Source organism: Megachile rotundata, chromosome 10 (genome assembly GCF_050947335.1).
Source record: "Megachile rotundata isolate GNS110a chromosome 10, iyMegRotu1, whole genome shotgun sequence".
NCBI classification, from domain to species: Eukaryota; Metazoa; Arthropoda; class Insecta; order Hymenoptera; family Megachilidae; genus Megachile; species Megachile rotundata.
In genome coordinates, this window is record NC_134992.1 from 15,268,424 (window position 1) to 15,296,257 (window position 27,834).

Here is a 27,834-nt window from a genome sequence, read left to right on the forward strand (position 1 = left end):
CGAAATAAAACGCTATTTTTACTAGAAAATAGTTTTATTTTTAACAACTTGATCATTCGTCTTTATTTCAAAGGTATTTCGTGTCGTGTTGAGTCGTCCAACGATTCTTCGTCTAACGTGTACATCGTTAGAAACTCTGATTCGAGAGGATGCAATGTTGGGGCGGGAACGACTAAGCAATGAAGTGGCGGCCCCAGATCGGCAGAACTCATCCTCTCCAGCGAACAAACTAATATGCGTTGATCGTCCCATCCTACTCGAGCTAAACCCACGACGGCGCTAGATTTGTCAATGTCTAAGAAATGATAAACCTTGTACATAGATTGTTCAAGTTTGTTGAAAAATTATAACTTTCAACACGACGATAACTAGATTAGTATTATTCGCTATTTACCTCCTTCCTCTTCGACTTTATTATTACTTTCTTCCAATATCTCCATCAATTGAGTAGCAGCTTCCGAAACGCTCATAAATCGTGACGGCTCATATTCCTTCTTCTTCTTCGCGATGCTTTCTAGGGTAGGCTCTTTCACTTTGATATCCAATAGGCAAAGTGTATGTAAATCTCTACGTCTGTTGGATAAAATTTTTTCGTAGAAACTATTTGGTCGCCAATTTTCGCTCCAATATGGAATGGAAACAGTTTCTCCGAAACGATACAACTGTAAACCGCAACAACCAACCGCGGTTATAATGGAAGAATTGTGAATTACTTTCACCTAAATAAAATAATGATACCTTTTGTCAATAAGAGTTACAATCGCCTTTTTAATTACTGTTTTGAAGCCTTATTTTTCTACGTTTACCTTCACGTTTTTTTCTCGAGCACGTAATATCAAATCCGAGTGCGTGGTAGCACCGAATGGATCACCGACCACTAGAAAAGCAACGTTTTCTTCCTCGGTTTTCGGTAGTATTTCATCCGCGTTGTTCTCGACAGATTCTCTATCGGCCGACAAAATCGGACGTCCATAATATCGCTCCTAATCGAACAAGAAATAAGAATATGTAACATTAACGTTATCGTTATCGTTGATCGTCGTATTATTACTACTGTTATTGCTTACCTACCAATTCTTCGAGACCAACCGCAAGAATCGACGTGTACGACTCCAAATAGACACGATCGCATGTTCGAACGATCTCGAGACCTTTTACAGTGATGTCCGTAGCATCGCCAATACCTAAGCCAATTATGTAAAACATTTTTTACGAATATTTCTTTCGCATTTCTTTGCACAATGTTTCTTTACGCTAAGTGAGAAAGCCGAAAACCGAAACATTAGGAATAGGTTAGGATATAAAATTCACGTGTACCAACATAAACACACAAATGAAACAGAAATGTCTCTACTCTTTGGTAATAGTACAAATGTCAAGTATATGGGATAGTTCTAAAGTAATTTCTTTTTTTTTTTTATAATCTCACGTTTTAGTTATCCTTCTTTATTTCCTTCGGTATATATGAGAGAGAAAGAGAGAAAGAGAGCACACCTATCCATATGTCTCTGTTCTTTAGATTTAGGTTGAACTTTTCTCGATAGGATCGCTGTCTGCCTACATTGTGGACCAATGGCCAAGGATATCCATAATTGTATGGGTCATGGCTACAAGTTGTTATGAATACGACGTGTGATTGTTACGTATGTTAACATTACCGAACATTTATCGAACATAAAGAGGGCTAGCGATAAAACAGAAGACCGAGAAAGCGTAAAAAAAATAAATGAAAGTTGCGTTAGAGAACTGATCGTTTTTACAAGCATTTCGATAGTAGCACGTATCCCACGTCTAACGTTCCAGCATTATTGCGCACGCGTATCGGTGTTAACTCGTAAAAAATTTAGAAACTTCACGTTAAAATACGCTGCGATACGCATACACGGCGATACGATATTTTTCGTTTAGGAATTAGTAATCGATCGGAGTCGAATGTCGTAAGTTTAGCGCGATGACCGACGAATCAGGTATAGTGTAACCGAAAGGATTATAAATTCGGATAAACAGGTTAGTAATGGTCACGACGCAGAATTTGCAACGCTACCCGAACATAACCTACTATGGTTGTCATTTGTTCGTAAATCCTATACTAGTTCCTGTCACGAGAGAGTATACTTGTTTTGCGCATCTCGACTCGATTCAGAACAGTTGAGGAAGAGACTCTTCCAACTTCCCACCAGTGTGGCGGCGATCTGCTTCTTGCTTCGCGGTTACGCGTACAAGGTAGACAAAATAATATATGAATAGCGGAAAGAAGCGACGACAAATTACGGAGCATGTAAGTAAATAGAAACACCGTGGAATATACTAAGCAAAAAAATCAGTGGATATGTTCGCTGGGCGTCGCGAACATAGTAAACGCGCATGTTCGTCACTTTTCATTGGGAAGGATATGAAAACCAATCAGAGGCAACGTGCGCGGAATGAACGAAAATTTGTCTTCCGGTAAGTACGCTCTCTCGTGACGAAAACCTAATCTATGTACACATACGTATTCTTTAAAGAAAAAATTTATTGTGCGCGTAATTGTTATGACAGTATGGAAAGGATATCATCGAAAGTTAGTATCTTTTAGATTGAAAAGAAGTACGAGTTCACTGTGCAAGAAAAACTCTACTTATTCGTTGCGATAGATTATATTTTCGTTTCGTACTCGTTTTAATTAAGGTCGGATACGATTGAAGAATTGGTTGGCAAGTTGTACGTTTTGTAATCGTTTCTGTTTCAGATACGGTATAGTAATAAACATTCCACGAACATTGGGGCATAGTTAGCATTGATAAATAAGGCATATTTGTGTAAAAGCCCTACAACTAAAAGGCATACGACTCTACGCTAGACCGGTGAGTTCCAACACAAAATATTGCTTGGTAGTACGGCGGACACTCAAAGCCAACTAACCATGTCTGTACAAAGTGTTGCTCTGGCATCTCTCACGGCCACCTATACCGACTCGGAGGGCGAAGACGGGGTGGAAGACGACCTTCAGGAGAATTCGAACACTCCCCAGGGGGCCGCCCCGCATAATGCCCAAGTCGGTCAGCCCCAGGCTTTCACCAGTCCCAAATCTGGCAGATCAGCCTCAAATAGTCCCGTCGTTGCTCCCAGCGTCGGTGGCAAGTCTAGTAACGATTTGCCCAACGCGCCCACCTTAGTAACAGACGTGACGTCTAAGGTGCAAAGATTGGTTTCGTACTTTGATGACACAATAGTCTCTGACGAGGAGGGAGTGGTACAAACACCGGTCGACGGACAACCTTTTGAAAACGGAAGGTCCTCCTCGATTACGGAATGCTCTCCCTCTTGTCAAGGAGAACAATTAGTTTCAGATAACGAGGTTGATCCGTATGGCGTCGCTATACCACCCGAGCCACCGGGACAGTGTCCTGCAGAATTACAAGAGAAGATAACAAAACTTTTTAGGAAAATGGAGAGTGGCGGTTTGGACATGAACAAAGTTATACAACAAAGAAAAGATTTCAGAAATCCATCAATTTATGAAAAACTTATTCAGTTTTGTAGCATCAACGAACTGGGCACCAATTATCCACCGGATAGGTTCGATCCGTTTAAATGGGGTAAAGATTCTTATTACGAGGAACTTGCCAAGGTACAGAAAGCGGAAATGGATAAACTTGAAAAAGCCAGAAAGGAGAAGACAAAAATTGAGATTGTATCTGGTACCGCGAAACGACCAAATAGTTCTAACACGACTGAAGATGACGCTAAGAAAAGAAAAAGTAAATGGGATCAAGTGGCAACAGGAGCCACTGTTTCGGTAAAGCCTACTGTTTTATTGTCTCAACCGACTCTTACCACCCTGACGTCATCCGCGACTGGTACCAAAGCAACGGTAATATCTGCTTTTGGATCTTTACCAAAGAAAAGACTGTAACATACTTTGTAAATCGTTTGTAAATATTACTCATTTTGGACAAGCAACGTTTCATTCTTCGTTTACTATTCGTTTTATCGCATAAATATCAATGCGCGCGTACGCAAAATGTGATTATAATTATGCGTTCGTTCGCTCGTTCGTACATCTATACATACATACATACACACGTACATACATACATACATACATACATCATACATAAAGTATTGTACATTACATTTTCTGTAAATCCCGTTTATCATGTTCGATTACTGCTCTTATTCGATGTTCATTTGGCTTCTAATCTCGCGTTATAACAAATTATCGTAAAAAATATGTTGCTGTCATAGTTCCGCAAACTATATGTACCTACAATTATATCGGATAGATAAATCAGTAATTGTCGATTGAAATTACTAGAAAGGTGTAGAGAGGGTTCGATAAAAGAAAGGATTGTGTGGTATTCGTAAAATGGAAAAACAGGGTTTTTAAACAAGATCGGTTAATTGTTATTACGACGCGTTGATTTCCTTCGTGCTTTCTTTCTATTTCAAATTCAAAATATACAACTCATTTTTCACATTAATTTTTTCTTTATTAGATGTAATTCTTCTGTGGTAATAATATTCTTTTTTGCGGACAAATTAAAGATAGTAATTCGAACATGAAGGAAATTATTTTGGTTCTTTATGTAGTACATATTACATAGCACCGGCAGATGTGTTACGAACATGCGCCCGAAATATTTCTATAAGTTAATGAACGTTGAAATACTGTTGTAAAATATATATAATGTAACATATGCTGCCATTGTAAGAATTTCGAAAAATCGATCGAAATTCCTCTGGTTTAAATTATCTTTAAAAAAAGAAAAAATGGAAAGTTAAGATTATTTGTAATTATAAATCTATGAAAAACTCTTGATGTTTATCGATCCAGAAAATTAGGGTTTCTTTATCTCTTTTAAGTTTAAATAAACGATTGCTAGAAATACTTTTATATAAAAGGTTTATTTTCTTAGTAAACAGTCATCCTAGAGCCTAATTGTGTGTATGTACATATAAAGATTGTTACTTAATAAATTTGAAAAGTCGTTATAGTCTCGTTGAAATGGAAATTATAATTATCACGTTTATTCGTTATTTATGCATATTATGAATAGAATTACGTTTGAAAAATTCGATTGGAGCAAAAAGTACTTTGATGCGCATACTATAGAAACATGTATATTTATATTTTTGAATTCAAAACTGTTCTTATTGTTATGAAGTAAAAAGAAACGAAAGTAGAAATAAAACGCTTATAAATTATGTGTATTATCAAATTATGCATATATATATATACATGCGAGTGTGCTTAAATATGTACCTAATACGAGTTTCGTGTCAAACGTAGTTTTGCCTCGATCGAGAACAGTTGTTGTTACGTGATCAGTACTAATTGCACCTTTAAGAAAAAATATTCTTTTATCATTTCACTGTGCATATACGATATATACAAACACTAGATGTCGCATAATGTGGAGCATTTGTTTATTGTAACGTAACCTTTCGTGCGATAGAACTTGTGTCTAATTAACATAACCTGGAAGTTTTTAAGGATAAATATTTACTTTTGCATACTTCAAAAATATACGACTATATAAAAGACCAAAAGAGAAGAAATTATGAAAGTTTGATAACGGACAAAAAATTGCAATAAAAAGAAAAATATACGAAGAGTTGACATCAATTTTCGAACATTTCTATTCACATTTTATTCATGACTGGGGACAGTGCAAACAATACTGAACAAGTTATCCTTGTAACAGGTGGCTATGATCATACTATTAAAATATGGCAACCTCATACGGGAGTTTGTCAACGTACCGCAGAACATACAGATTCGGTATTATTTGAATGTCTAATATTAATTTGTACGCGATCGTTTATCATTGTTTTACATTCCTTTTATTTTTAGCAAGTTAATGCTTTGGATATTACTCCGGATAAGCACGTAATAGCTGCTGCTGGATATCAACACATAAGAATGTATGATTTAAATTCCAACAATCCGAACCCAATTATTAATTACGAAGGGGTATCGAAGAACATTACAGGCTTAGGTTTTCAGGTGCCGTTAGAATTTGTTTGTGTACTGATGTTCATTGTGAACTTGACTGTAATAAAATTTGTTATGATAACAAATATTACATCCCCCTGTGTTTAGGAAGAGGGTAAATGGATGTATACCGGAGGTGAAGATTGTTCAGCTCGTATTTGGGATCTAAGGTAGACAATTAGAATTGAAGTTCATACTAATTTGTGATTAACTATGCTTATATATTATAATAACCAGAAAATAATATTCTAGATCAAATAGTTTTCAATGCCAAAGGATATTTCAAGTATCAGCACCTGTAAATTGTGTATGTTTACATCCTAATCAAGCTGAACTTATAGTTGGAGACCAAAGCGGTGTCATACACTTATGGGACCTTCGTTCGGATCATAACGAACAATTGGTAGGAAATTCATAGTAAAAATAAACTTGTCGAATGTAACTCGGATATTTAGTTGCACCTGTAATGGCAACATGGCAAGAAAACAATTCAGTGTTCATTTTACCCAACCTTATCTGACTAATCGCTTCGTTAAACAGATACCAGATGCCGAAGTATCCGTGCAGGACATTGCGATTGATCAAGATGGTACATACATGGCAGCGGTTAGTAATAAAGGTTACTGTTACATATGGACCTTGACAGGTGGTGTTGGCGAAGAACCTACGCGACTTAATCCGCGCCGTAAGCTTTCAGCACATAAACGTTATGCGCTTCGATGCAAATTTAGTCCTGATTCCACGTAAGTAAAATGTAATATATACACTAAACGTAAATGCATTTATACGAACAGTTATTTGAACATTTTATATTTTGCATAGACTTCTAGTGACCACGTCTGCTGATCAGACTGCGCGCGTTTGGAAAACCACCGATTTTTCCGAAGTACAAGTGCTTCAACACGAAGCAAAACGATGGGTCTGGGATGCCGCATTTAGCGCAGATTCTCAATATATATTTACCGGTAACAATCATGCATTTTTGTTTACCTCGTCTCAAAAACGCGCATGGTGTACTTAATTTCAGTGTCTTGTTTGATTTAGCCTCGTCTGACGGTGTAGCAAGACTGTGGAATGTATCGACAGGAACAGTGGAACGAGAGTATCAAGGTCATCAGAAAGCAGTTACTGCTCTTGCGTTTCGCGATGAAGTACTTTCCGTTTCTTAATCGCCATTCTACGCGTATTTAAATTCGTGTGCAAAATATCGTATTTTCATATGTAAATATACGTACATACGAAAGTTGTCTTGATCTATAATTCGTACTGTATTGTAAATACCACTTTTCTACTTTATAGATTATCTTTATTTCAGTTTTATTACGTTTTATTTCTCTTGAATACCATTAAATAACTTCGATTCCAGTCTTAAAATAATTCTGCGCACTTTCAAGCCTGTATGTAGATCGAATAGTATATTTATAAATATACACATAACGTTATTTTGCTTTATTAACTTCTGATCAAGTTAATAAATATTAAATTATCCATAATGAACGTTTAGTCGTTTAATTAATTTCAAGATCTCGTTCTTAGGAAATAATGCACTCCTTTCTTAAACCATCATTGCGATGTTTATTTATTCTTTTCTTTTTTCTTTGTTTTCTTTGTATACCTTTGTTATCTCGTAAGTACTCAATAAGAAATGCAGTTTAAAATAAAGGCAATTTTTCTACTTCTCCCATTTCTGTAAAAGTTTCATTGTCCATCGTGTAACTTAACATAAATTTTAACGATACTGTTTCCTGTCAAAGATATATCGATATTAAATTTATGATGGTAAGCTTGAAAAAGAAAAGAAAAATATTTGCTATGTTACCTTATTAGGATTGGCGATCAGCATGATTTGTGTAATTGCCGACGGAGGAAGAAACGGATTATGACCTGGCAATTCAGTTCCAGAAGGTGGTTGAAGTCTACATTTACATCTCTATAAAATAAGATATATAGACCGTAATGGCTCGGAAACAAACAGAATAAAACGAAAAACAGTTGTTATATAAACGGATATACGTATATTAACTTACTTTTGGCACCACTGCTTGAAACAAATAATTGCTAAGTGGTTTTAAATTTTTGCTCATCGTTGTAATTACTACTACAAATACGTCTTGTCTTGGATTATCTTCAGCAAAATGAAGCACTACAGATATACCATTTTTTTCTTCGATCACGGTTATAGGTGGATTAATACCTTCCAAAAAGAACGATAAAATTTATGTAAATTAAATTTCGCTTCATATTAAATTTCAAATTAATGTAAAAATAATTACCCGGTTTGATATCTTGAAGATTAACATTAATGTCTGCTAATGATTTGATCTCGGGTTCTACATTAACTGTATTTACGGTCGTTGATGTCGTCGAAATTGGATCCCATGCAATTAATCGATTGTTGGAAGTGTTCGCATTAATCTTTTCGTTCACGTTAGAATCGATGATACTTTGTGAATTTGCACCGTCACGAGGTAAAAAATTATCGAGCGCATCTGAATGGGTATTAGACGGTTTGTTGTTTCTCGTATTTGTAGATTGTAATAGGTCGGACGAACGCGAACAACTGCTGCGCGGGAAAATCGTTGTATCGTATTTTACCGAAGATTCGGTACTCGACGTACGAACTACAGTTTGTACACTAGAAAAAGAAAGAAAAATTAGCAATACCAAAGATACTAAAATGATTGCAGTATACGATTAGAAATTTACTAGGTCCAATATGCGTTTCACCAACCTTCCTGAATTTGAACGTACGTTTAAAGCCGTACCCGATAAACTTTGTTTAAGCAAAGATTCTCCCAGTTCGTTCAATTCCTCCAGTGCTCTAGTTTTACTGTCTACTTTTCGTTCAGGAATATTAATTGATTCGTCTAAAAATGAAATGAAATTAAATCATTGACCGACTTATTCTCTACCATTTACTTGTTTACAAACCTTTTTTATTTGTAGGTAAAATATTGATCGGCTGCATAATCGAATCGGTCATTAATAGATTTGGATTAGAAACCGAGGAAATTTCCGAATTTTCAGATTTTTCTAGGGAACTAAAGATATCTCCTAGAACTTCCATGTCCGATTGATGATTTGTTCTTGTCACATCGGAATTTGCAACTGCATTTGTACCACCGCTTTCACAAGGCATATTCTCTATCGGAGAAGATAAATCTAACAAGTACGGGTTGATGGACTCCGTCTTAGATTTTACGCATTCACCGCGAACTATAATTGCAGCGTATTTCTCAAATACTTGTTCCAATTCGTCGCTCGCGGCAAGCACATCACCTAACGCAAATTATTCGAACATAATAAAATCAGTCTATGTTTACGATTTGCAGTTTGATAATTCTGAAATTTTTAAGTTTAAAACTTCCATTTATTAATTTATTAACAACGATAATAACAGTCTACTATATGAACGTTAGTTATTGTGTTCAATGAAATAGCTTCCCATGTATGTTTTAAGCCTATTCGACAAATGTTTACCTAGCATCCCTTCGTTATCGTGGATTTCGTTCGCTAATCCCAGTACAACTGGTTTTAAACGCTCGCAAGCTTGATGTAATTCTTTCATCAATTCAAGATCTTCTTTGCTAGTTTCGTCGCAATTGTACAAATCTAACATTTCTGATAGTAACCTTGCATTGTTGTGAACAGATTCTAACTCCATTATTCTACGTGAATTTAGTTGTATCCTTCTTTCATCCTGTAAAATAATAATTAACTTATTCTATGAAGCTCTTTGTCATATGAATTGTTTTTCGCTCACCTCTCTCACCATGGCTTTAATTAATCTATTTGCTTTTTGTAGATCATCAGGAATTTTACTTTGGAGTAATTTCTGCAATAATTTAGATTTTTCTTCATCATCAAATATCGTACTTTTAGTTTTTGATACCTTTAATCCATCTTCCTGTTCATTAGCTGACAATATTGTATCATCCTATTATGTCATGATATTATTAATATAATTTTTTTCATATTTCAAGTACACAATTAAATGGATGTAATAAATTTTAAAAAACAAATGTAGAACTGACCTCGATAACCCCTTGCTTTTTCAACATTTCATAAGCTTCTTTAATTTTTATTTCTCGCGGATATTCTTTTGTCCATGCATGTAACAACTGTAATACTTTTTGACGTACTATAACTGGTGTCTTACCACCTAAATACTTTGGCGAAACTAGACGAATCATTTCATTTAAAAAACGAAATTTACCAATTTCTGCATGAAAAGATGGCCCGCACCTTTTCATACATGTATCCAGCAACTGTTATAAATAAAATACCTTCTTAATTTAATAGAGCATCGATTTCTTTCCTTGATCACACGGTAAAACAATAAAGAGATACACTCTTGAGTCTGTTATCGAGAACCTTGACACAAAACTTACGCTAAGGCCTTGAAGCGCTTCAAATTCGTTAGATGATTGAATACGTGTTGCTAATAGTTTAGCACCTATTTGAATGCCTTCTGTTTCCTTAGTAAGCATCACGCAGAATGCTTCGGTTGCTGCTATATCAGGTTTCTGATTTTGCGGGTTCGTTACCCTTTCTAGGAATAGAAAGAAAAAAAAAGAAAAAAAAAGCGGAAAAAGAGAAAACAAAGAATCACATATTGTTCAAACAATGTTTACAAACATTCATGAATTTAATTAAAGCCTAAGAAATACATTGATTTCGTTTAATACATAAAATCTTCACTTACGTATCAGAGCTTCGAGACTCGTTGTTACAACATCCATTTTTATAGTTTCGATAAATTTCTCAAATTCGCACCTTTTAGGTTATATCTGTCTATTTGACAGCTAACACGGAAAAAGATCAAGAGATATCATTTTGATATTCCTTTATTCACGATCTCGAATTTTTTCAAAATCGTGAATAACTTGACTTGATAATATCTCAATATTTACAGTTTATAACCTATTTAAATCAAATTCTTCTAGATATTACATATGATTACATTAAATAGTTCAATTTTCTTTATATCGGTTTTAAAACATTTTTTGACACAGTAGTTATTTTTAAAGTAATTCACAATTAATATATTTCATTGTTCATCAAAAATTTCGAAACTTTTTAACAAATATAAGAAGATTTAAACATTTGGAAAGAAAATATGCATTGTTATCTATATATGTGTATGAATATGCAAACACATGTGTATAGAGTTATATTATGTATGTGTAAGTTGAATGGTGTACAGCAACGAAAAAATGTATATAGGTAATATTTGTCTTTTATCATGTTATAGTCAAACGGTAACTGTATAAAATGAAAATCATGCTAACGATAATCAGCACGTATAAACGGAAAAGTGATGCTTCTGCATACTATATGAGAAAATACATGAAAAATATTTAATAAAAATTTGTTATGCGGGAATTCTTTTTTAACAAAATTTGAATGTAACAAGATATTAATAAATGTGTATGTTTAATAAATCAATAAACTTTTTTAATTCTTAATATCACCAAATCTATTATCGGTTAATATTTATCGTGGTATTATTAACGTTTTCATTGTCAGCATTAGAAATCTAAGAATAGAAGATCGAAGCATTAAAGTAGCATTAAAGCGTAAAGTGGTGTAAAGTGAAACATCTATAAATGGAAGTGTTGGAATTTCAAGGAATAATAATAGAATGCTGTACATATTCTGTTTCTGTAACAACTTCTATAACAGAAAATTTATACTACTGATTATATGTCTATACGAATCTCTTGTGTTTTTTATCCCATAGTCATATTATATGTCTTATCTAAACATCAGTGCGGATACGTTTATCAATTAGTAAACAAGTGCATGCGAGTACACGCAGGATCCTGAAACCTTTATGAAAATGTATATATGTATATATTGTTGACTTCACAAGAGAAATAAGTCTGAAAGTACGAATATTTGTTTATTCTTCATGTGTTGGTTTTGACTATATATGGATATGTATTCGTACAATTCTAACGCGAACCGGGGCACAGAAATCGGTCCAAGGAAGAAGGAAGGTATACACACAAATTTACTACTGTGTAATAATACAGATGGAGACAGCAGTAGGACGATAAAAAATATATTCACCGCATATCTTACATTTTCCCCGCACCCCAGTCGCCAGTACTTTTCGCACAGCAATTCGTACTGCAGTTAGGGTACAGTTGAACGATTCTACGCGTTTCGTAATATAAATGCAAATACCTAAATACAAATAATACATACATATATATATCCGAAGGTACACTGACTCGTTATTTACTGCAAGAATTGAAAATTTAAATATATCCATTATGTTTTTACGTTGAACTTAAGTAATTTTCATGTTATATGTTTGTTAAATTATCTATTAATTCTTATTAGTATGCTCATAATATCAATGAATATTATGGAAAATAATTGAAATATACTGAATTGTATTGATAAACAAAAGGAAGTTTAGAGAAGTACGAGAAAGAGAAAGAGAAAGAGAAAGAGAAAGAGAAAGAGAAAGAGAAAGAGAGAGAGAGAGAGAGAGAGAGAGAGAGAGAGAGAGAGAGAGAGAGAGAGAGAGAGAGAAAATAAAGATTGGTCCCTGGATTAGAGAATTAGATTTCTCGCTTTCATCTGTAATTCGAATCGTCGATTTGTTCTTACGCCTTTTAGAATCGCCCGGCTTTGCTGTTGTACTTTGCTTCTATAAATAAAAATTGATGTATGAAAAAAAATTTTAACATGTTAATATCCATTTCAATATGTTAAAATATCTGTAAGTCATACCTTGTATTTTGTATACTGTTATTTCTTAAAATACATTCAATAGCTTCCTGTTTCTTTATTTTAAATCCTAATTGATTATAAGCACTCTTATTTGGTTTGTCAAGTAATTGATCCTTTTCCTTTGAATTAATACTAAGATTCATTGACTTATTGAGCTTAACTGTAGCTAATGGGTAAATATATATTTGAAAGATTCATTATAATGCAAGTACAACTTATTAATAATTTATATAGTAATTGTATATTACTTAATGTTGCATGTCTGTCTTCCAGTCGTTTCTTCGCATCAACGACAGACTCCAATTTACCGAACATTCTTTTGTGAATTTCAGCAAAATTTGGAACTTCTTTAGTAGCAAGAAATTTTGAATCTGCAAATTCATACTTAAATTTAAACAGTTGAGAACATATAGATATATGTGTAAAAAAATTAGATGTCCAATGAAATTGTACAAAGACCCAATAGAATGATACAAACCAGTGATAGTATTGATTTTGTTATCTACAGAATTTGTTCTTTTACGAAAAATTTTAGTCGATGATGTTGAAATATTCTTTTCTGAGCTTGTCTTATTCACTATGCTAGGAAGACTTGTACCTAGTATAGGATCTTTAAACTGTACTTTTAAATGCTTTTTTTCAGATTTGATATTTAAATTATTTTTCTTCGTATTTCGTTTTCCCTTCAATATTCGTTGCAAAGTGGGAGTCTCTGGTTCACTAAGTTCATAGGTTTCATCCATTTTCTTTGTTTCATCTTGTTTATTTTCAGCAGTTATAGTGGTTTCCGTTTGTTCAACTAATGTATCATCTGTACTTGATGTAAAATTAGTATTCAATCCATTAAACTTGGTTTTTACATTACATTTTTTATCCGCTTTATAAGGTAAACTTTTATTTCCTGGTTTAGAAGATACCAATAATTTCATACTTTCTTTTCTTTCTGATAAGCATATTGTGGTACGAGTTTTATTCTTTTTGTTTCTCCTCATCTTTTGAATTTCTGCCTATTGCATCAATAATATTAATCTTAGTTGTATTGTTTTAACTTTCAAGACAGACAGTTTATATTTTATATTTAAAAAATAACATAACAGAATATCTACGTATATGTATATATGTTTGGTATTGAATGAAAAAATTAAAATATGTAAGAAATGAATGTATAGATAATAACGATATATAATTTAATAACAAATCAGTATAATTTCATAAAAGAATGAAAATGTATTTGTTATACAATATACACGATTAAACTTAAATCTTACCCAAATATACTTCTGCGTGTTTGTATTGGACAGATACTTTTACTTTAATATAAAAGAAATACTACCATAAGAATGTACAAATGATAAATGTTCAAAAGAAACAACAAATATTATCAAATACGATGAGGATCGTTTAAGATTTAAAATCAAGCGTACCAACTTGATATAACTAAATTCGATAAAAAAACCACGTAATTCTCAATTGGGTCGATTGGTATGGTTTATAGGCTTTGACTGTTATGATTTTATTGGCCCAATTATTCTTTGTTATTTATTATTTAATAACGATTCGGCTTTGGTGTTATTATACCATATAATTGCATTCGAAACTTAATTTCAATTAGTTCTCGCTTTCCACCGCTTGATGGCGGTATGTTGTGCCTATAAGTATTTAAATATAGTTTCATTTGCAAAACGGAACATTAATTGTAATTTTAATCTTAATCAATAATTAGTTCAAAACATACTTATATTATTTTACGTATACAATTATAAAATCGGTTAATGATAATTAGGGATAAACATAATAAAATAAAATAATTTTGATAGGTTGTTACGTATATACACACACATTATGCAAGCGATTATTTACTACGAATAAATATTACACAAAAGTTTCCACGCAAATTTCTTATCTTTAATTCATTTTCTTTTTAATTAATTTTTGTTGATGCTGCGCAAAATTACATTTATCAGGTTCGAACACTAGACGGAATCAAGAAATAATGCGCAGACTCTCTGTCAACATTAGTGATACCAATTATGTATATCCGGTGATCTTTTATTTAGTATACTCATCCACATCATTACTCTTTTTCCACAAATATGTTGTATAGGTAGATTCTATATCCTGTAATGAAAGCTTTTTAGGCCTCTGTAACATACATCGATTGTCATTTCGTTAGTTTGCTAAATAAGCACCAGTATACACGTACTTCTTATTTTGCTTGATCACGAACGTCTAAATATGCTGTTTGGTAAGAACAGAATAAGGACAGAAGAAAAGCATCGAGATGTAATAATGTTAACGGTTTCAGCTATCTTCAATAGTTGTCTTTTCGTATTCCAGTTATCCTGCTCCTTTATGATGTGGAAGAGAAAAAGCACATTTAACCACGTATCTTTGTCCTTTAACCTTTCGACTTTTGTTATTGGACGCTCAATTTATATTCTTAATATGTTTATATTTTTCTCGTTATTCAAATACTTTAGTTCACCGTGTATATGAGCACGAAGTCAGAAGTAAGCAGTAGATAGACTTTACATTGGTATTAAAGAATCTCTTGAACGTAGCTAAGATGCGCGGTTTACTACGGTTTCTCATAATACAAAGTATATATTGGATATAGTTGGCTATTCTCCGAAGTCACATCGTCGGCCATTTTGTTAAATTTATTTCTAAACGTATCCCCTCCAAATTGAAAACAACCGAAGGTTGACGCTGTTCTCAATCTCGATAAAGTATTTTTGGTTAGGTTAATAGCTGTATAGAAGATATTTAACAGTAAGTAAACCATTTTGATTACGTTCGCTTCTATTAATACTGAATCGAGACAGAAAATTTCTGCCCGTGCACGAAGAAATGGTGCTTTAGCGTAGTTTGTAATGTGTAATTGGATGGAAGGAGGCTTGGCATAAAGAGAGGCTATGGCTACTGCTTTGATCATATGTAAAATACTATTAGCTGATCGGTCACCCTTTGTTTTTTTCATTACCGATCTATGTGGCACTTTTTTCACCTGATTCACGCGTGAAAAACAATTTTCTCTCCTGAAATGTATGTTATAACCTCTAAAGTCATAACCTATATAATATAACCTTAGATGTCAACATTTTAAATATTCGTTGCTCGAAAGGATTTTTGAATTTTGTGGAAAAATATTTGAAAATTCTATAAATGTAATAATCGTGTAATTTTTAATCATTAAAACGTGTATTTTCTAATTTAAATTCACGTATAACTTTTTTTTCATTTTGTTTGTTACAAGCTAGTATGAAGATATATTTTAATATGCAGAATCGCTTAATAATTTTAAATGACAAAACTTTTAACATAAAGTTGCGATTTAATATTTGGAATTAACGAACGAGTATAAGTGATATTCTTTTATAAAAATATTATATGCAAATGTACTAATTCCTGTTGTTATTAATTTTTGTTACGTGTTAATTAGACACTGATTTTCAAAAAGATACTTTTACTAAATGCGTAAAAGAAATACGTATTTAAATTTGATTTTATAGATATAAGTGATTCAATTAGACGGTATATTTGTTTAATTAGACACAATGAATTTGTTATATCTATATATTTGTAAGTATTGTTTACAAATCCTCTACACATTGTGTATCAACTATATTAACACATGTAATTACAATTATATATGTTTGAATGTATACGTACATGTCTGAACTCCAAATTCAGAGTTTAATTAAAAAAGGAAACAAATGAAAGATGCAATAACAAAAAGGAATAAAGTATAGGCTTGATATTATGTTTGTGCTGTTATATTTAAAACTTAATGGTGTTTTATTAATTTTATATAAGAAATGTATAAGATATATATTTTTTTTAATAAAGTAGATGTAATATACTGTGACTCTCAAGGTCCAGATATAAAAATGAACCGACGTGATATTGTTATAATATCTTATATGTGCATCAACAAGTATAATCGCGTAGATGAACTACAACGAAGAATTCTTTTTATATTTCAGTGATTTCAGTTATATAATTGTACGTTTATTAACATGGATGTTGCTGGAGATTTGACATTACAATGGGTAGAGGAGGTGGGAAATGTGATCCACGAAGAAGTGATATGCGGTTTAGAGGCACAGTTAGTTGGAGCAGAAGAAGAGGTGATAGGTGCTTGCGAGGAAGTCGCGGTCGAGGAAACAGTGGAAACTGTTCCCGATGTTGCTCCTACAACAGAGTCAGAAATATTAATGGTACCCCAGTCCAATGACATGGAATCTATTTACATAGTGCCACAGGACCAAGGTCATGATTATCTGAATATACAGGTTACGGAAGAAGTGATCGCAGATAATTGGGATAGATCTGGTCCGGAAGATGGGTAAGCCAAAATAAAATACATTTCTTGTCAGATTTAATTATTTCTTGAACTAATTAATATGATATTTTATAGGGTTGAGATATCAGAAACGAAAGTGTCACATGAAAACTTGTTGGAATATGACGACATGGAAATACCATTACCGATTGATCAAGATTCTTATACAAATAGTAGACCTTACCCGTGTGACTTTTGTAGCAGGAGGTTCAGGAAAAAAGCAAATTTAATGAATCACATGGTGGCACATCAAACAGATCGCCCTCATGGTTGTAATTTATGTGGAGCACGTTATGCACGTAAGTGTGATCTCATGAATCATTTGAAGATTCATGCATACGCGCCATCTCGAGATGGTTTGGAAGATGATTTAAACGACGATGACTCGTTGGTACCGGAAGAGGAAGAGTCTACTAAGGGTAGACGTAAGAAGGTACAATCAAGCGTACCAAGAAAACGAAAAAATCATTCTGCTATTTCAAAGCGCAGCATGGACGATAATAAAATGGAAATGGGCAAGTATGTCAATAAATCTTACGATTACGTTGACGAGGATATGCGCCTCTTGGAAGAGATGACCAGTAGAAATTCTGCGCGTAGTAGTAATTATGCATCAAGCTCAAGATGGAACGATCAGATGTCACCCGTATCAACTGAACCTCAGGCACCACGGTGGCCTATAACTGATCCTACAAAACCATACGTATGTCAGTATTGCGGCGTTGGTTTTGCAAGGGAAAAGGCGCTCGCGTCTCATGCTCGTATCCATGGTGGTGATAGCCCGTTTGAATGTACAACGTGCGGTGATATGTTTTGGGACGTTAACATTCTGAGGGAACATGTACGCGTGAAGCATGGTGGTACGGCACAATCGGATATGGATGAATATGATAACGATGCTACGTATACTGGCGATGAAAGATTTGGAGAATTTTATTGCAATACATGCGGTGTTCCTTTTCACCGTTTGGATTTACTTAAACGTCATCAAAAGTAAGATTATTTTATAACAGTCAATAGAATATTTTTATTTACGAAAATTATAAAGGTTAAAATTGCATTTTACTTCAACTTTCTGCCGATTTGCAGGAAATTTAATAACAATGTGATATTAATTTTAATATTGGTTACACTAGGATTCACGTGAAACAAGAAGCTGATATGATGGAAGGTCCAAGTCAACATCATGTTTGCAATGTTTGTGGTGAATGGTTTGAAGAGGCTTTAGCATTATTAGCACATGCCGAACTTCATGCTAGGTATTATTCACTAAAAATCTTCAACACCTTAATAATAAAAAAATATTCGGAGATTTAAAAATAAAATATTAATATAGGTAACAATTTGATTGGAAGCATCATTATTATTATTATTATTTATTTTGTTCTTTTTTGTTTGTATATACCAGTGTAGTATTTAAAATGTATATTTAGTGTTAAGATAAATATTGACATATTGTTAAAAATGAATTACTTGTTCTGTTCAGATCACCCAGTCGTCGATGCTTATTATGCGGTGAAAGGTGTCGTGACGATGCTGAAGTTGCTGAACATGTCCGGCAAAATCATGCCGAGGACGCTCCACCAAATACGTGTACTCTTTGCGGCAAAACATGTAAAGATAAGCGTAGTTTATTGAAACACTCGTGGGTTCATAACGTTGATAAAACTTTTGGATGTACAAAATGTGGCAAACGTTTCCATAGCAAAGCTAGATTACGAAGGTATTTATGAAGATTTTAATTTGTTTATTATTCCAAAAGAATTTTCTACATTTTATATGTACTACTACATATTATAGACACATGGTATCGCATCGCAATAAAATGGTAGCCTGTGACGAGTGCGGAGAAGAATTTCCTGATGGTAGAGCTCTTGTTAGCCATCGTCATTCGCATAATAAGGAGTTGGGCGGTCGTTCTTTTCCATGTCGAGAATGCGGGAAAACATTCGGCAGTCGTAGTTCACAGCAAATTCATATCCGTATTCACACTGGAGAAAGGCCGTACGGTTGTAGATTTTGTTGGAAAGCATTTGCCGATGGTGGAACCTTACGGAAGCACGAACGCATTCATACAGGCGAGAAACCATATGGCTGCGCAATTTGTCCAAGAGCTTTTAATCAAAGAGTAAGATATTTCGATTAAATACTTTTTTTCATTTGCCAGATTGTCACGTGTTACGCAGTCGGAAGTCACGCGCTGTAGAGTTACGCGTTACAATCTAATTATGTAATTTTAATTGTTTTAGGTCGTTCTCAGAGAACACGTACGTGCTCACCATTCAGGACCAGATCCAAAATGCGTAGGTAGCATTACACCGTACTTATGTAAAGTATGCGGAGATGCGTATGGAACATCGGAAGAAATAGTTGCTCACATAGTGCAGCATTGTGATGATAATACCGCGTTAAGACGACAACCGCAAACTGGACCACGTAAATATAAAAGAAGACGTAAACTTAAACCTCATGAAACCAATACGATGTTGCGTATGAACGAACAATACGACATGATGGAGGCTGGTTCCGATTCGGATGACAATACCAAAAGAAAACTTGGAAGGAAAAATAAACAACACCGATCGAACATCGAGGAAGGATATCAAAATGTTCTTAAGAGCTTCGAGAGCTCTTTACAAAACATCAATTCGATTGTTAGTAACTCGAAATTGAATCCAGGAAAATCTAAGCTCTCTAAGAAGAAGCTTAGAAAAGAAGAGAAGAAGAGTGAATCGCAAGCCTCGTGTCATCCGGGTAGACCAAAAATGATTCACACCCAAAAAACGAGAGTGCCCGTAGAGATCGGTAGCGATGGAGTTAAAAGAGGACAAAAAACTAAAACTATGGTGACAAGGACACCTAAAATGATGCCACAAGAACATAAATTAGGAATTTTTCCGGGTGGTGAAAGAAACAGGCCGAGAACGAAGAATGTTAGTTATCATATCGAAGGGAAATTTCAACCATCAGCCGCAACATTCCCGAAACCAAAGGACGAAATTCCGAGAACACCAACACCGACGCTTCAGCAGTTACCGATAACGCATATAAAACTGGAGCCTAATTTGCAGAAAACTCCGAATAATAATCATAGAAATAATAATGGTAATATTCTTGGCATGAACAATGAAAAGATGGAATCGTCGGGTAGAAAAAAATCAGGTGTATTGAAGAAAATTAAAAAGCAAAAAGATGGGATTAAACAAGAGCCAATGGATATTGACCAAGATGAAATACAAAATAATAATAATACTGAAAGTACCAGCCCCGAAAGGTTAATGGAACATACAGTGGATGGAAACAATTTAGAAGTTGCATTTGAAGCAAGTGTCACAACGGAGGAAGAAAATATTCTTCCCGACGTAGGGGAAGTAAATAATGCCGAGGATGTTGGGACTGGGAATGTAAAACTTAGTGTCAAAGTTGAATCAACACCTCAACGAATGTTGGCTGTCCATAGTGTTATAGCGCCGGTGGATGATATTCCAGAAACTATAATACCAGATGCTGTTGAATATACATGTGAAATGTGTTCTGCGGTATTTTCTAGCAGAGCAGAATTGTTGGTTCATGTTCCGATACACATTTGATTTAATTTGTTCGATGAAATTAAAAAAGGTATGCGAATTAATTCTAATCTAAGAATACTTGTTTAATCAAGCCAAGAGTTTTAACATGATCAATGAAAGTTTTCTGTTTATTTGAATTGGCATTATCTTACCATGCCAAAATGTCCTCTACTCGTTGCTCTATGAAGTGCACAAGTTTTTTGTGTTTAACGTATTTTAAAAGTTGATGCTGTTTTTAATTTACCACAGCATTCTAAGGTATGTAGAGATTTTCAAATGCACTCGAATGTTTTCAATTAACGCTATCATTATATCTTTTTTATATTATTCGTGTTTCTTTTAAACCAGAGAATTACTGTTTGGCTCAAAATTCATATTGAATCATGATGTAATGGAAAATGTTACTAATATTTTATACGTTTACAAATTTATGAAACCAGATGTCCTGGTCAAAGAATCACGATCTTAGACCATTGTTTTGCCATCCACAATTTTCTAGTGAAATGAATGAAAAGAAAAAAATGACAACACGCCGTGTACATAAAATGCTAAGGCATTCTAAATATTCATGCGAGTGTGTTTTATAATATTACTCGTTTATATAAATTAAATTTACTCTGTACATTTGCTTTTAGCTCCTAAGCGATTAGGTACGTGACAACCGATGCATTGGATTACCGTAGTAGATAATTTATATGCAATATTACTATGTAAAATCAGGTTGTTTCTCATAGATTTTTTACTTACAGTAATATTTACGAGTCAGAATAGAATTATTGAGAAATAATTATATTAACTGAATGTCTGAATTTACATTTGGGAAAAAGAAAAGGAAAAGAAAGAAGAATAGAAGTTCTAGGGGTGAATAAAATAAATCCCAAATTAAATAACTCTGATATTGTAACGAAGTACATACTTTGCATACATTGCACAGAAACATTTGTACAAATTAATTTTCGTACTATGAAATATTTTGTGACTCAAGAAACACGAAACTCATTGTTACTGTTTCAATAGTATTCATTATGTAATAAACACATGCTTATTATTATGGTATACTTTGTTTATACTAACGTATCTAAGTAGATCTAATGAAATTACTGAACCATTTTATTACATTTGGCATTATATACAATAAATTGTATGAAATGTTATATGTAGAATTTTATGAAGGAGCAAATATTAAAACTTAAATGTTACGGATTTTCACATTTTTTCACTTTGTATGCCGATATACATAACATATGATTCAGATCTGATTTTTAATTTTGTACAGAGTTCAAATATCATTATTCTGCAGTTTTCGTCTTATTTGTTTCTATATTTATTTCGCGTGTTGGCAATACATATTTCCTTCTATGTAATATGTTCATCAATGTTATATTGTTACTTATTACTGATGGGTGCTATCATTACGTCACAGTATTACATCAACTAGTACTGTTACAAATGGAAAAGAAGACGAAATACAGAAAATTTAGTTTCATATCATAGGATTTTATATTCGAGTATTTAGAAAATACTTCTCAGACAAATGTTCGCATCCTTGCTTTGTACGAATAAAAAATTATAATACGGATATTAAAAAGTTTTCTTATAATCGTAAATAACAAATTCAGTCGTGTTTCTTATTTCCGTATTAAAATTTCATCGGATATTATTCTCTTGCATTAATTTATCTAATCGTTTAAATGTTCTAATTAGAACAATCATATTTCATCTTAAAGTTGTTAAATTATGTCGTCTTTTAGACACTATATATATTTTTCACTGTTTCAATGATATTTTAATTTGTAATTTACATGAAATAATAGCAAAAACTATTCACAGTTTCAAATTGTTTGAAATTAATTGAATATTCATAGAATAGTTCATATAATTTTGTCGATAAAAAAGATTTAGAGCCTTTGTAGTAATCTTTCTTAATTTCAAAATGGTATATGTATATATGTATGTATGTATGTGTGTATTTCAAAAATGAAAATTAATTATATTTCAATGGCATTACGTGTGGCAATCAATCAAAAACAGTGCGTGCTCTATTTTTATAGTCAAGAGATATTTTGAATATGACAAAGATTCTGATACTATTTGTAACATTTTGCAAAACAATGTATATACATATATATATATTTTATTATTTAATATTCTTATCTGTATCTTAGAAATGGTATTGTAGTATCCATTACTTAATGATTTCTATATTTTTATAGATAAACAAGCTGATTTGAAACAAATTCAATAAGTAAGTTGACAAACGAAGAAGCCTCTTTTTTTTTCTCTTTTTTTTTCTTCTTCCAAGGAAGATACTTTTCTGGAAAGAGTACGTTTTAAAATTAGCAATTAATGGTTGCATTCTTGGAATAGCATCATGTTTTGTATGTTATGTACATACTTAAGGAATAACTGTTTCTTTTAGCGATATGTGTAATTATATTACCATTAAAGTAGCAAGGAAGTAACTTGAAACCTTTTAAAAATATTTAGTGTAAATCATTATGAATCAGACTTTGTACAGTCTCAAAACTGTGGTATAGAATATTTAAGGAAAAAGAAACTATTATAAGACCAATGTAAAGTAACAGTTTCTTAGATAAAAATAAAAAGAATACGTAAATATATATATATTATATATATATATTTGCATAAGACATATTAAAAAATTGATTCATCAGAAATCTATAAGTTATGTATAATAACATGGTTTTTAATTCAATGTTACATACATTTACATTCCCGTATAACGGTAGCTTTAACATTGTTTAAGCGTAATTGAAAAGTTTCAAAAACTTCTTTAAATAACGCGTGCATAGAGCAGCCAGTGCAGGTGGCAATAATTGCGACAGGTGCAAAGTCAAAATAATTTTGAAAACAAAATCCAAGAAAATTTAAGAAAAATTGTAAGTAGGAACATGTACACAGTTGTTTCATTTTTTTTTTTTTTCTATTATCTGCAAGAAAATTCATTGCATGTAAGTATCCGTGGCTTTCTTTTTTATAGCTAAGTAAATTAAAATAATTAACGTAGAATATAATACTATGTTGCATGAGAATGTTTGAAACATTTTGAGAAGAATTAATTCTTATACGTATTACTTCAGTCGTAAGTTAAAGTTTAAGAACATGTATAGATTAATGAGCATTAAAATTAGTATCTCCTTAATAGAATTGTTTGTATCTTTCAGGGATAAAGTAGTTAAAAAACAAAAAAAACTGTACATATTATTGTCTTGGATATGGTACGGTGATTTATTGTTAACTGTAGACATATTTTTTTTAATAAATTGTCAATAATTATAAAAAATACAATTATGTCCGCACAAAGTCACGGATAATACAAAGTACATATAATAATAATATATGTACAATTGTAAATATGTATTCACATATATATTTTAAAATTTTGTGTCATTTTTATCTTATAATAAATTTGAAAAGAATATAGATTATAATTATAGATACATATTATGATATAATACACGTATATTTGTTTTGTGAAATTACAGTATCAATTATTTGATTTGTTTGATTTCGTTTGAAATGGGAATATATGCGAGGTACAAACTGCGGTAAAAATAAAGAAAAACTGTAAATTGATAACAGTTACATATAATTTGACTTTATATTGTATAAAGTCTTAAAATTTTATATTATAAAAATGATGAAATAGTGATATGGTAACAATGTTTTCACCATTCATAACAACACGTATGTATAATAGTGTCTATGTTTATGCTAAGACCAGGTAAATTTAAGATATTGTATCTTTGACTAGGGAATAAAATCACAAATACCATAAATTTCTTTTTCAAATCCCATACATACAACAGCGGCTATAACTAGTAATGCTCCAACGATGCTAGTTGATGTAGGACGGTCTCCAAAAAAGTATACTTGCACAATGTATGCCAAAATGATGTCCAAAGATCTGGTCACTGAGACTTTACCAGCTCCTTCTATCTTTAATGCATTAGTTACTAAAATCTGGCCTGATAATCCAGTTACCGCAACCAATAATATTTTGCTCCAAGTGATCCAGTCGACTGGTAACTTTGGGATTTGTTCATGATGTTCAGACACAGTAAAATAGAAGAATACTGCTGTAACAAGTGACCACCATGATAAATTGAAGATTATCGTTGAATAATGAATTTCTGAACACTTTCTCATGATAACTATGTTGAGTGCTGTGAAGACAGTTGCCAGGATAGCGCACACGTATCCCATTAGGTTGTATGGTTCGACTCTATGGACCTGTAGAGAAAATGTTTGATACGAAATCAATGACGCATAAAGATTGTACGAAAAACATACCTGAAATAGAAATGGTGGTCTAGATACAAAAACTACACCCGCAAAAAGCGCACATACAACTAATACACGTAATATTCCACAAGGTTCTTTTAAAAGTATAAAAGACAATGCGATAACAATCACTGGTGAGCTAAATATGATCGTCGTAGCATCTCCGATAGGTAATTTGCGAAAACTATAATATAATAACGATAGAGTTGCACCACCTACAATTCCCTGGAAAACAAATTAAACAGTTACCATTAAGTTCAAACTCAGATTATTCACTTTTTGTTACAGATTAAAAAATAAAATTGATTTTCCTTTCTTATCATACCTGTAAATGTAACAGCATTCTTTGTCCTTTAGGGCCAAACAGACTTTTGGAAACTTTAATTGCTACACCAGCCATAACTAACATTTGTAGAACAGCTCTGATGGCCAACAACATCATAGGGTGTACATTTTGAACTGCTTTGACTAATGCAGAACTAATTGTAAAAAATGTACCTGATAAAAATGCCAAAAATACTCCAAACCATTTGGTACCATCTTGATACGTTTCAGCATTATTAGCAAATTGTTCTGTGTATTGATATGTTGGATGTATGCTGTTGTAAGAAGTAGTAGACTCGATGGTGAACTTCATCGTTTTCATACTTTTACAGCTACGATACACGATTATACTGAACGAGACATTTGTGGTATAGTAGCGTGTACCGCTAGTACATCTGCCATTTGATAGAATTAACATACAGCTTTGCACGTCAAACAGATTATCAGGGATTAATGCTGGTAGGAAGATTTGGAAAATGTAACAGTGATCGGATTGCGACTCGTCCGTACATAAAACTATAAAATATAAACTATAATAGAATTTAGGGAATCTAACAAATGTTTTAGAAAGACAGGAATTAATTTTGATTACTTTTTTAACGAATTATACATATATTGATTTTAATAATTCTATTTACAGAGTTTAATTTTATTCCCAATATGTATTTTCTTCATAACGATGAAATAATTAAAAGAAATGAATGCTTTTTATTTTGATCTATTTAAACAACGAAATATTGTTATACGACCGAATAAAAGAAATCAATCTTTTCCAAATTGCACTTTAGTCGTTGGTTGGTCTATACGATAGAGTGTAGTACCCAAATTAAAGTAACCCAAGTATTCTATAGTTTCTGGAGTTGTATCAATATGATAATGACCTCCTTCTCCATGATGAGAGAAACTATGGAAATGTTGAACACGGAGATCCACATCCTGCAATTATAATGCATAGTTTGTTAAAACTACCAGAGCATGTGGATACTGTCACTGTCAAGGAAACTTACACTTTCAGAACTAACAAATGTACCAACAGCTATTAGAGGCGTTGACATGTTAAAGAAATTTAACCAATTATTAAGTTGCGCTTCGGTATTAAGCGGAGTTGCCGAAAAGTCTGGCATAATATGCTGTTTAATTTTTCCATCTTTCATTAAAAATGTTCCACCTAGTCCTATGATTATAAAAACTTGATATTAAGGTTGACCAAATATCTCCTAATTAAATTTAGTAGCCATGAAATACACTTACCAACTAAATCATTTTGATAATGCTGTGCTATCGCTTTCTGCATACACGCAATAAAATCATCATTACCGGTACGTTTTTTAGCACGCACTTGTAAGACCTTACCAGGTTTGCCTTCGCTAACAAATAAATTGGCCAGCAAAGCGCATCTTGTTTCTTCGTTAGGCAAAGTTTGGAGCACACAATTTCCATTCGTTTTGTCAACAGACGAAATACGAGTTCCATTCGTTACATTGGATGATGAAATGGCTACATTCATCATAAGCTAAAAAAGAAGTAATAAATATGTAACAAACAGATTTAAATGAAATATGTTATACATACTAGGATGGATATACTTCGCAATTGGTGTTTGCGTAAGGCCATGGACCTGCACCAGCACCAACGACAAAGGAATCTTTATTGTATTGCAAGTGGTTCAGAAGTTGTCGGATATCATATACTTTATTCCTCTGTACCATAGGAAGAAGGAACGGTGGACCACCAATTTCTAGCAATGTAGGATTACCTCCTAATCCTGTTTTTAACACGACACAACATATTAGTTTTACATTACAAAAAGTATATTGTATTTGTTTATACTATTTACCTGGTGCAGCAAGCGTAAAAGGTTCTTGCATTAAATTTGGGCAATCGACAACTTCAACTTGAAACTCAGCAAAATTTGTAAGCAAGCCTTCCTTTAGAACTATTATAAAACATATTATGTAATTACTTTATTTATTTTTCTTAGACATATATTATTTAAATTTAAATGTTACCTTCTTTTACTTCATCAAGTGAAGGCACGTGCAGCTGTTTTTTTGTTATATTAAGTTCGTTAACATCTAAAGTGGCCATAGTTGATATATCGATGGGTAGTTAACTAAAAATTTATTTGTAAAATATTAATATCGTTTTGAAAAGAATGGAAGTATAAAATTGAAACGTAGGAATATGAAATGATAAAAACAACTACTCGATGCGATATCAATTTCCTTTAGATAAAAATTAAGCGGTTGTGTCAGCGGAAAGCTGCGAAAGAACTGATGGAAAGTTGAACCGAAATATACTTTATCTAATCGTACGCTGGACATGACCTTGTTGTATAATAACGAAATAAATCAGTTTCATACAGTTTTAAATATAATAACATCAGTATAAGATATATGCTCTTTAATACATTGTAAAAACTTATATTCGATTAAAGTTAATTAAAATAATGAATATAAAAGAAATTAAATATAATTGGATGAAATTTTCGCATAGATCGAAATTATAAAAAAGATAGATCTTGCCGAAAGTTTCGAAAATATAGAAACGATAGAAATTATGATAAG

At 32.7% G+C, this 27,834-nt stretch overlaps 8 protein-coding genes across 15 annotated transcripts; 3 read left to right on the forward strand and 5 right to left on the reverse strand.

Annotated features, from left to right (window-relative positions):
• Positions 1-15: 15 nt before the first annotated feature.
• On the reverse strand, positions 16-1,416 carry Dph5 (diphthine methyl ester synthase). Its single transcript, XM_003702593.3, has 4 exons — positions 1,072-1,416; positions 807-983; positions 395-719; positions 16-295 (listed from the first exon to the last, which is right to left on the reverse strand). Exons 1-4 carry the CDS (start codon positions 1,204-1,206, stop codon positions 63-65), a joined length of 870 nt encoding a protein of 289 aa, XP_003702641.2. The 5' UTR covers positions 1,207-1,416; the 3' UTR covers positions 16-62.
• A 150-nt stretch (positions 1,417-1,566) lies between these two features.
• Positions 1,567-3,942, forward strand: LOC143265216 (SAP30-binding protein). 4 transcript variants are annotated; one of them, XR_013039467.1, is made up of 3 exons: positions 1,567-2,445; positions 2,729-2,843; positions 2,917-3,058. XR_013039467.1 is itself a non-coding variant. In XM_076536035.1 (3 exons), the coding sequence occupies exon 3, from the start codon at positions 2,903-2,905 to the stop codon at positions 3,893-3,895; it is 993 nt and encodes a 330-aa protein (XP_076392150.1). In that variant the 5' UTR covers positions 1,568-2,007; positions 2,094-2,445; positions 2,729-2,902; the 3' UTR covers positions 3,896-3,942. The 4 variants fall into 4 exon arrangements, 3 of the variants coding, with proteins under 3 accessions (XP_076392150.1, XP_076392152.1, XP_076392151.1); XM_076536035.1 differs by having other exon boundaries at positions 1,568-2,007; positions 2,094-2,445; positions 2,729-3,942; XM_076536037.1 differs by having other exon boundaries at positions 1,568-2,007; positions 2,729-3,942.
• A 1,687-nt stretch (positions 3,943-5,629) lies between these two features.
• On the forward strand, positions 5,630-7,297 carry Lst8 (MTOR associated protein, LST8). The gene is made up of 7 exons (XM_076536038.1): positions 5,630-5,764; positions 5,837-5,989; positions 6,086-6,147; positions 6,230-6,380; positions 6,518-6,720; positions 6,800-6,942; positions 7,022-7,297. Exons 1-7 carry the CDS (start codon positions 5,639-5,641, stop codon positions 7,144-7,146), a joined length of 963 nt encoding a protein of 320 aa, XP_076392153.1. The 5' UTR covers positions 5,630-5,638; the 3' UTR covers positions 7,147-7,297.
• Positions 7,298-7,578: 281 nt separating this feature from the next.
• Positions 7,579-10,782, reverse strand: Gga (ADP-ribosylation factor-binding protein Gga). The gene is made up of 11 exons (XM_012283716.2): positions 10,683-10,782; positions 10,369-10,529; positions 10,012-10,245; positions 9,741-9,914; positions 9,458-9,677; positions 8,909-9,256; positions 8,709-8,844; positions 8,251-8,612; positions 8,005-8,171; positions 7,797-7,907; positions 7,579-7,722 (listed from the first exon to the last, which is right to left on the reverse strand). The coding sequence occupies exons 1-11, from the start codon at positions 10,717-10,719 to the stop codon at positions 7,630-7,632; spliced, it is 2,043 nt and encodes a 680-aa protein (XP_012139106.2). The 5' UTR covers positions 10,720-10,782; the 3' UTR covers positions 7,579-7,629.
• Positions 10,783-12,028: 1,246 nt separating this feature from the next.
• LOC100882771 (uncharacterized) lies at positions 12,029-14,298 on the reverse strand. The gene is made up of 6 exons (XM_076536042.1): positions 13,993-14,298; positions 13,203-13,731; positions 12,973-13,095; positions 12,725-12,890; positions 12,501-12,641; positions 12,029-12,438 (listed from the first exon to the last, which is right to left on the reverse strand). Exons 2-5 carry the CDS (start codon positions 13,714-13,716, stop codon positions 12,545-12,547), a joined length of 900 nt encoding a protein of 299 aa, XP_076392157.1. The 5' UTR covers positions 13,717-13,731; positions 13,993-14,298; the 3' UTR covers positions 12,029-12,438; positions 12,501-12,544.
• A 1,050-nt stretch (positions 14,299-15,348) lies between these two features.
• On the forward strand, positions 15,349-24,438 carry LOC100879068 (uncharacterized). 2 transcript variants are annotated; one of them, XM_012283705.2, is made up of 7 exons: positions 15,349-15,496; positions 16,711-17,072; positions 17,145-18,062; positions 18,206-18,328; positions 18,556-18,792; positions 18,870-19,197; positions 19,319-24,438. In XM_012283705.2, exons 2-7 carry the CDS (start codon positions 16,744-16,746, stop codon positions 20,657-20,659), a joined length of 3,276 nt encoding a protein of 1,091 aa, XP_012139095.1. In that variant the 5' UTR covers positions 15,349-15,496; positions 16,711-16,743; the 3' UTR covers positions 20,660-24,438. The 2 variants fall into 2 exon arrangements, with proteins under 2 accessions (XP_012139095.1, XP_012139096.1); XM_012283706.2 differs by lacking the exon at positions 15,349-15,496 and adding an exon at positions 15,518-15,769.
• On the reverse strand, positions 23,548-25,972 carry LOC100877955 (solute carrier family 35 member G1). Of its 2 annotated transcripts, none has more exons than XM_012283703.2 (3): positions 25,860-25,972; positions 25,269-25,783; positions 23,548-25,168 (listed from the first exon to the last, which is right to left on the reverse strand). In XM_012283703.2, exons 2-3 carry the CDS (start codon positions 25,683-25,685, stop codon positions 24,410-24,412), a joined length of 1,176 nt encoding a protein of 391 aa, XP_012139093.1. In that variant the 5' UTR covers positions 25,686-25,783; positions 25,860-25,972; the 3' UTR covers positions 23,548-24,409. The 2 variants fall into 2 exon arrangements, with proteins under 2 accessions (XP_012139093.1, XP_003702680.2); XM_003702632.3 differs by lacking the exon at positions 25,860-25,972 and having other exon boundaries at positions 23,548-24,892; positions 24,953-25,168; positions 25,269-25,695.
• LOC100877056 (ester hydrolase C11orf54 homolog) lies at positions 25,846-27,769 on the reverse strand. 3 transcript variants are annotated; one of them, XM_012283702.2, is made up of 7 exons: positions 27,568-27,769; positions 27,277-27,380; positions 27,105-27,203; positions 26,854-27,032; positions 26,519-26,780; positions 26,275-26,441; positions 25,846-26,203 (listed from the first exon to the last, which is right to left on the reverse strand). In XM_012283702.2, the coding sequence occupies exons 2-7, from the start codon at positions 27,353-27,355 to the stop codon at positions 26,030-26,032; spliced, it is 960 nt and encodes a 319-aa protein (XP_012139092.1). In that variant the 5' UTR covers positions 27,356-27,380; positions 27,568-27,769; the 3' UTR covers positions 25,846-26,029. The 3 variants fall into 3 exon arrangements, with proteins under 3 accessions (XP_012139092.1, XP_012139089.1, XP_003702672.1); XM_012283699.2 differs by having other exon boundaries at positions 27,474-27,767; XM_003702624.3 differs by having other exon boundaries at positions 27,277-27,768.
• Positions 27,770-27,834: the final 65 nt, after the last annotated feature.

Bases quoted from the DNA above. Each gene is read 5' to 3' on its own strand.
- Gga (XM_012283716.2), bottom strand. From the start codon at position 10,719: ATGGATGTTGTAACAACGAGTCTCGAAGCTCTGATAC. The intron at 10,246-10,368 runs GTAAGTTTTGTG...TATTTATAACAG, and splicing joins AAGCGCTTCAAGGCCTTAGC to TTGCTGGATACATGTATGAA. The intron at 7,723-7,796 runs GTAACATAGCAA...TATCTTTGACAG, and splicing joins TGATCGCCAATCCTAATAAG to GAAACAGTATCGTTAAAATT.
- LOC100879068 (XM_012283705.2), top strand. From the start codon at position 16,744: ATGGATGTTGCTGGAGATTTGACATTACAATGGGTAGAGGAGGTGGGA. The intron at 18,329-18,555 runs GTATTATTCACT...TGTTCTGTTCAG, and splicing joins CATGCCGAACTTCATGCTAG to ATCACCCAGTCGTCGATGCT. The intron at 18,793-18,869 runs GTATTTATGAAG...TACATATTATAG, and splicing joins AGCAAAGCTAGATTACGAAG to ACACATGGTATCGCATCGCA.
- Lst8 (XM_076536038.1), top strand. From the start codon at position 5,639: ATGACTGGGGACAGTGCAAACAATACTGAACAAGTTATCCTTGTAACA. The intron at 6,381-6,517 runs GTAGGAAATTCA...TTCGTTAAACAG, and splicing joins CGGATCATAACGAACAATTG to ATACCAGATGCCGAAGTATC. The intron at 6,943-7,021 runs GTAACAATCATG...TGTTTGATTTAG, and splicing joins TTCTCAATATATATTTACCG to CCTCGTCTGACGGTGTAGCA.
- Dph5 (XM_003702593.3), bottom strand. From the start codon at position 1,206: ATGTTTTACATAATTGGCTTAGGTATTGGCGATGCTACGGACATCACT. The intron at 984-1,071 runs GTAGGTAAGCAA...TTGTTCGATTAG, and splicing joins CGGTTGGTCTCGAAGAATTG to GAGCGATATTATGGACGTCC. The intron at 296-394 runs GTAAATAGCGAA...ATCATTTCTTAG, and splicing joins TAAAGTCGAAGAGGAAGGAG to ACATTGACAAATCTAGCGCC.
- LOC100882771 (XM_076536042.1), bottom strand. From the start codon at position 13,716: ATGAGGAGAAACAAAAAGAATAAAACTCGTACCACAATATGCTTATCA. The intron at 13,096-13,202 runs GTTTGTATCATT...ATGAATTTGCAG, and splicing joins CAAAATCAATACTATCACTG to ATTCAAAATTTCTTGCTACT. The intron at 12,891-12,972 runs GTAATATACAAT...TTTACCCATTAG, and splicing joins AGACAGACATGCAACATTAA to CTACAGTTAAGCTCAATAAG.
- LOC100877955 (XM_012283703.2), bottom strand. From the start codon at position 25,685: ATGTTAATTCTATCAAATGGCAGATGTACTAGCGGTACACGCTACTAT. The intron at 25,169-25,268 runs GTATGATAAGAA...TTTGTTTTCCAG, and splicing joins GAATGCTGTTACATTTACAG to GGAATTGTAGGTGGTGCAAC.
- LOC143265216 (XM_076536035.1), top strand. From the start codon at position 2,903: ATGTCTGTACAAAGTGTTGCTCTGGCATCTCTCACGGCCACCTATACC.
- LOC100877056 (XM_012283702.2), bottom strand. From the start codon at position 27,355: ATGGCCACTTTAGATGTTAACGAACTTAATATAACAAAAAAACAGCTG. The intron at 26,781-26,853 runs GTATATCCATCC...CTTCTTTTTTAG, and splicing joins ACGCAAACACCAATTGCGAA to CTTATGATGAATGTAGCCAT. The intron at 26,442-26,518 runs GTAAGTGTATTT...TTATAATCATAG, and splicing joins TTATCAAAATGATTTAGTTG to GACTAGGTGGAACATTTTTA.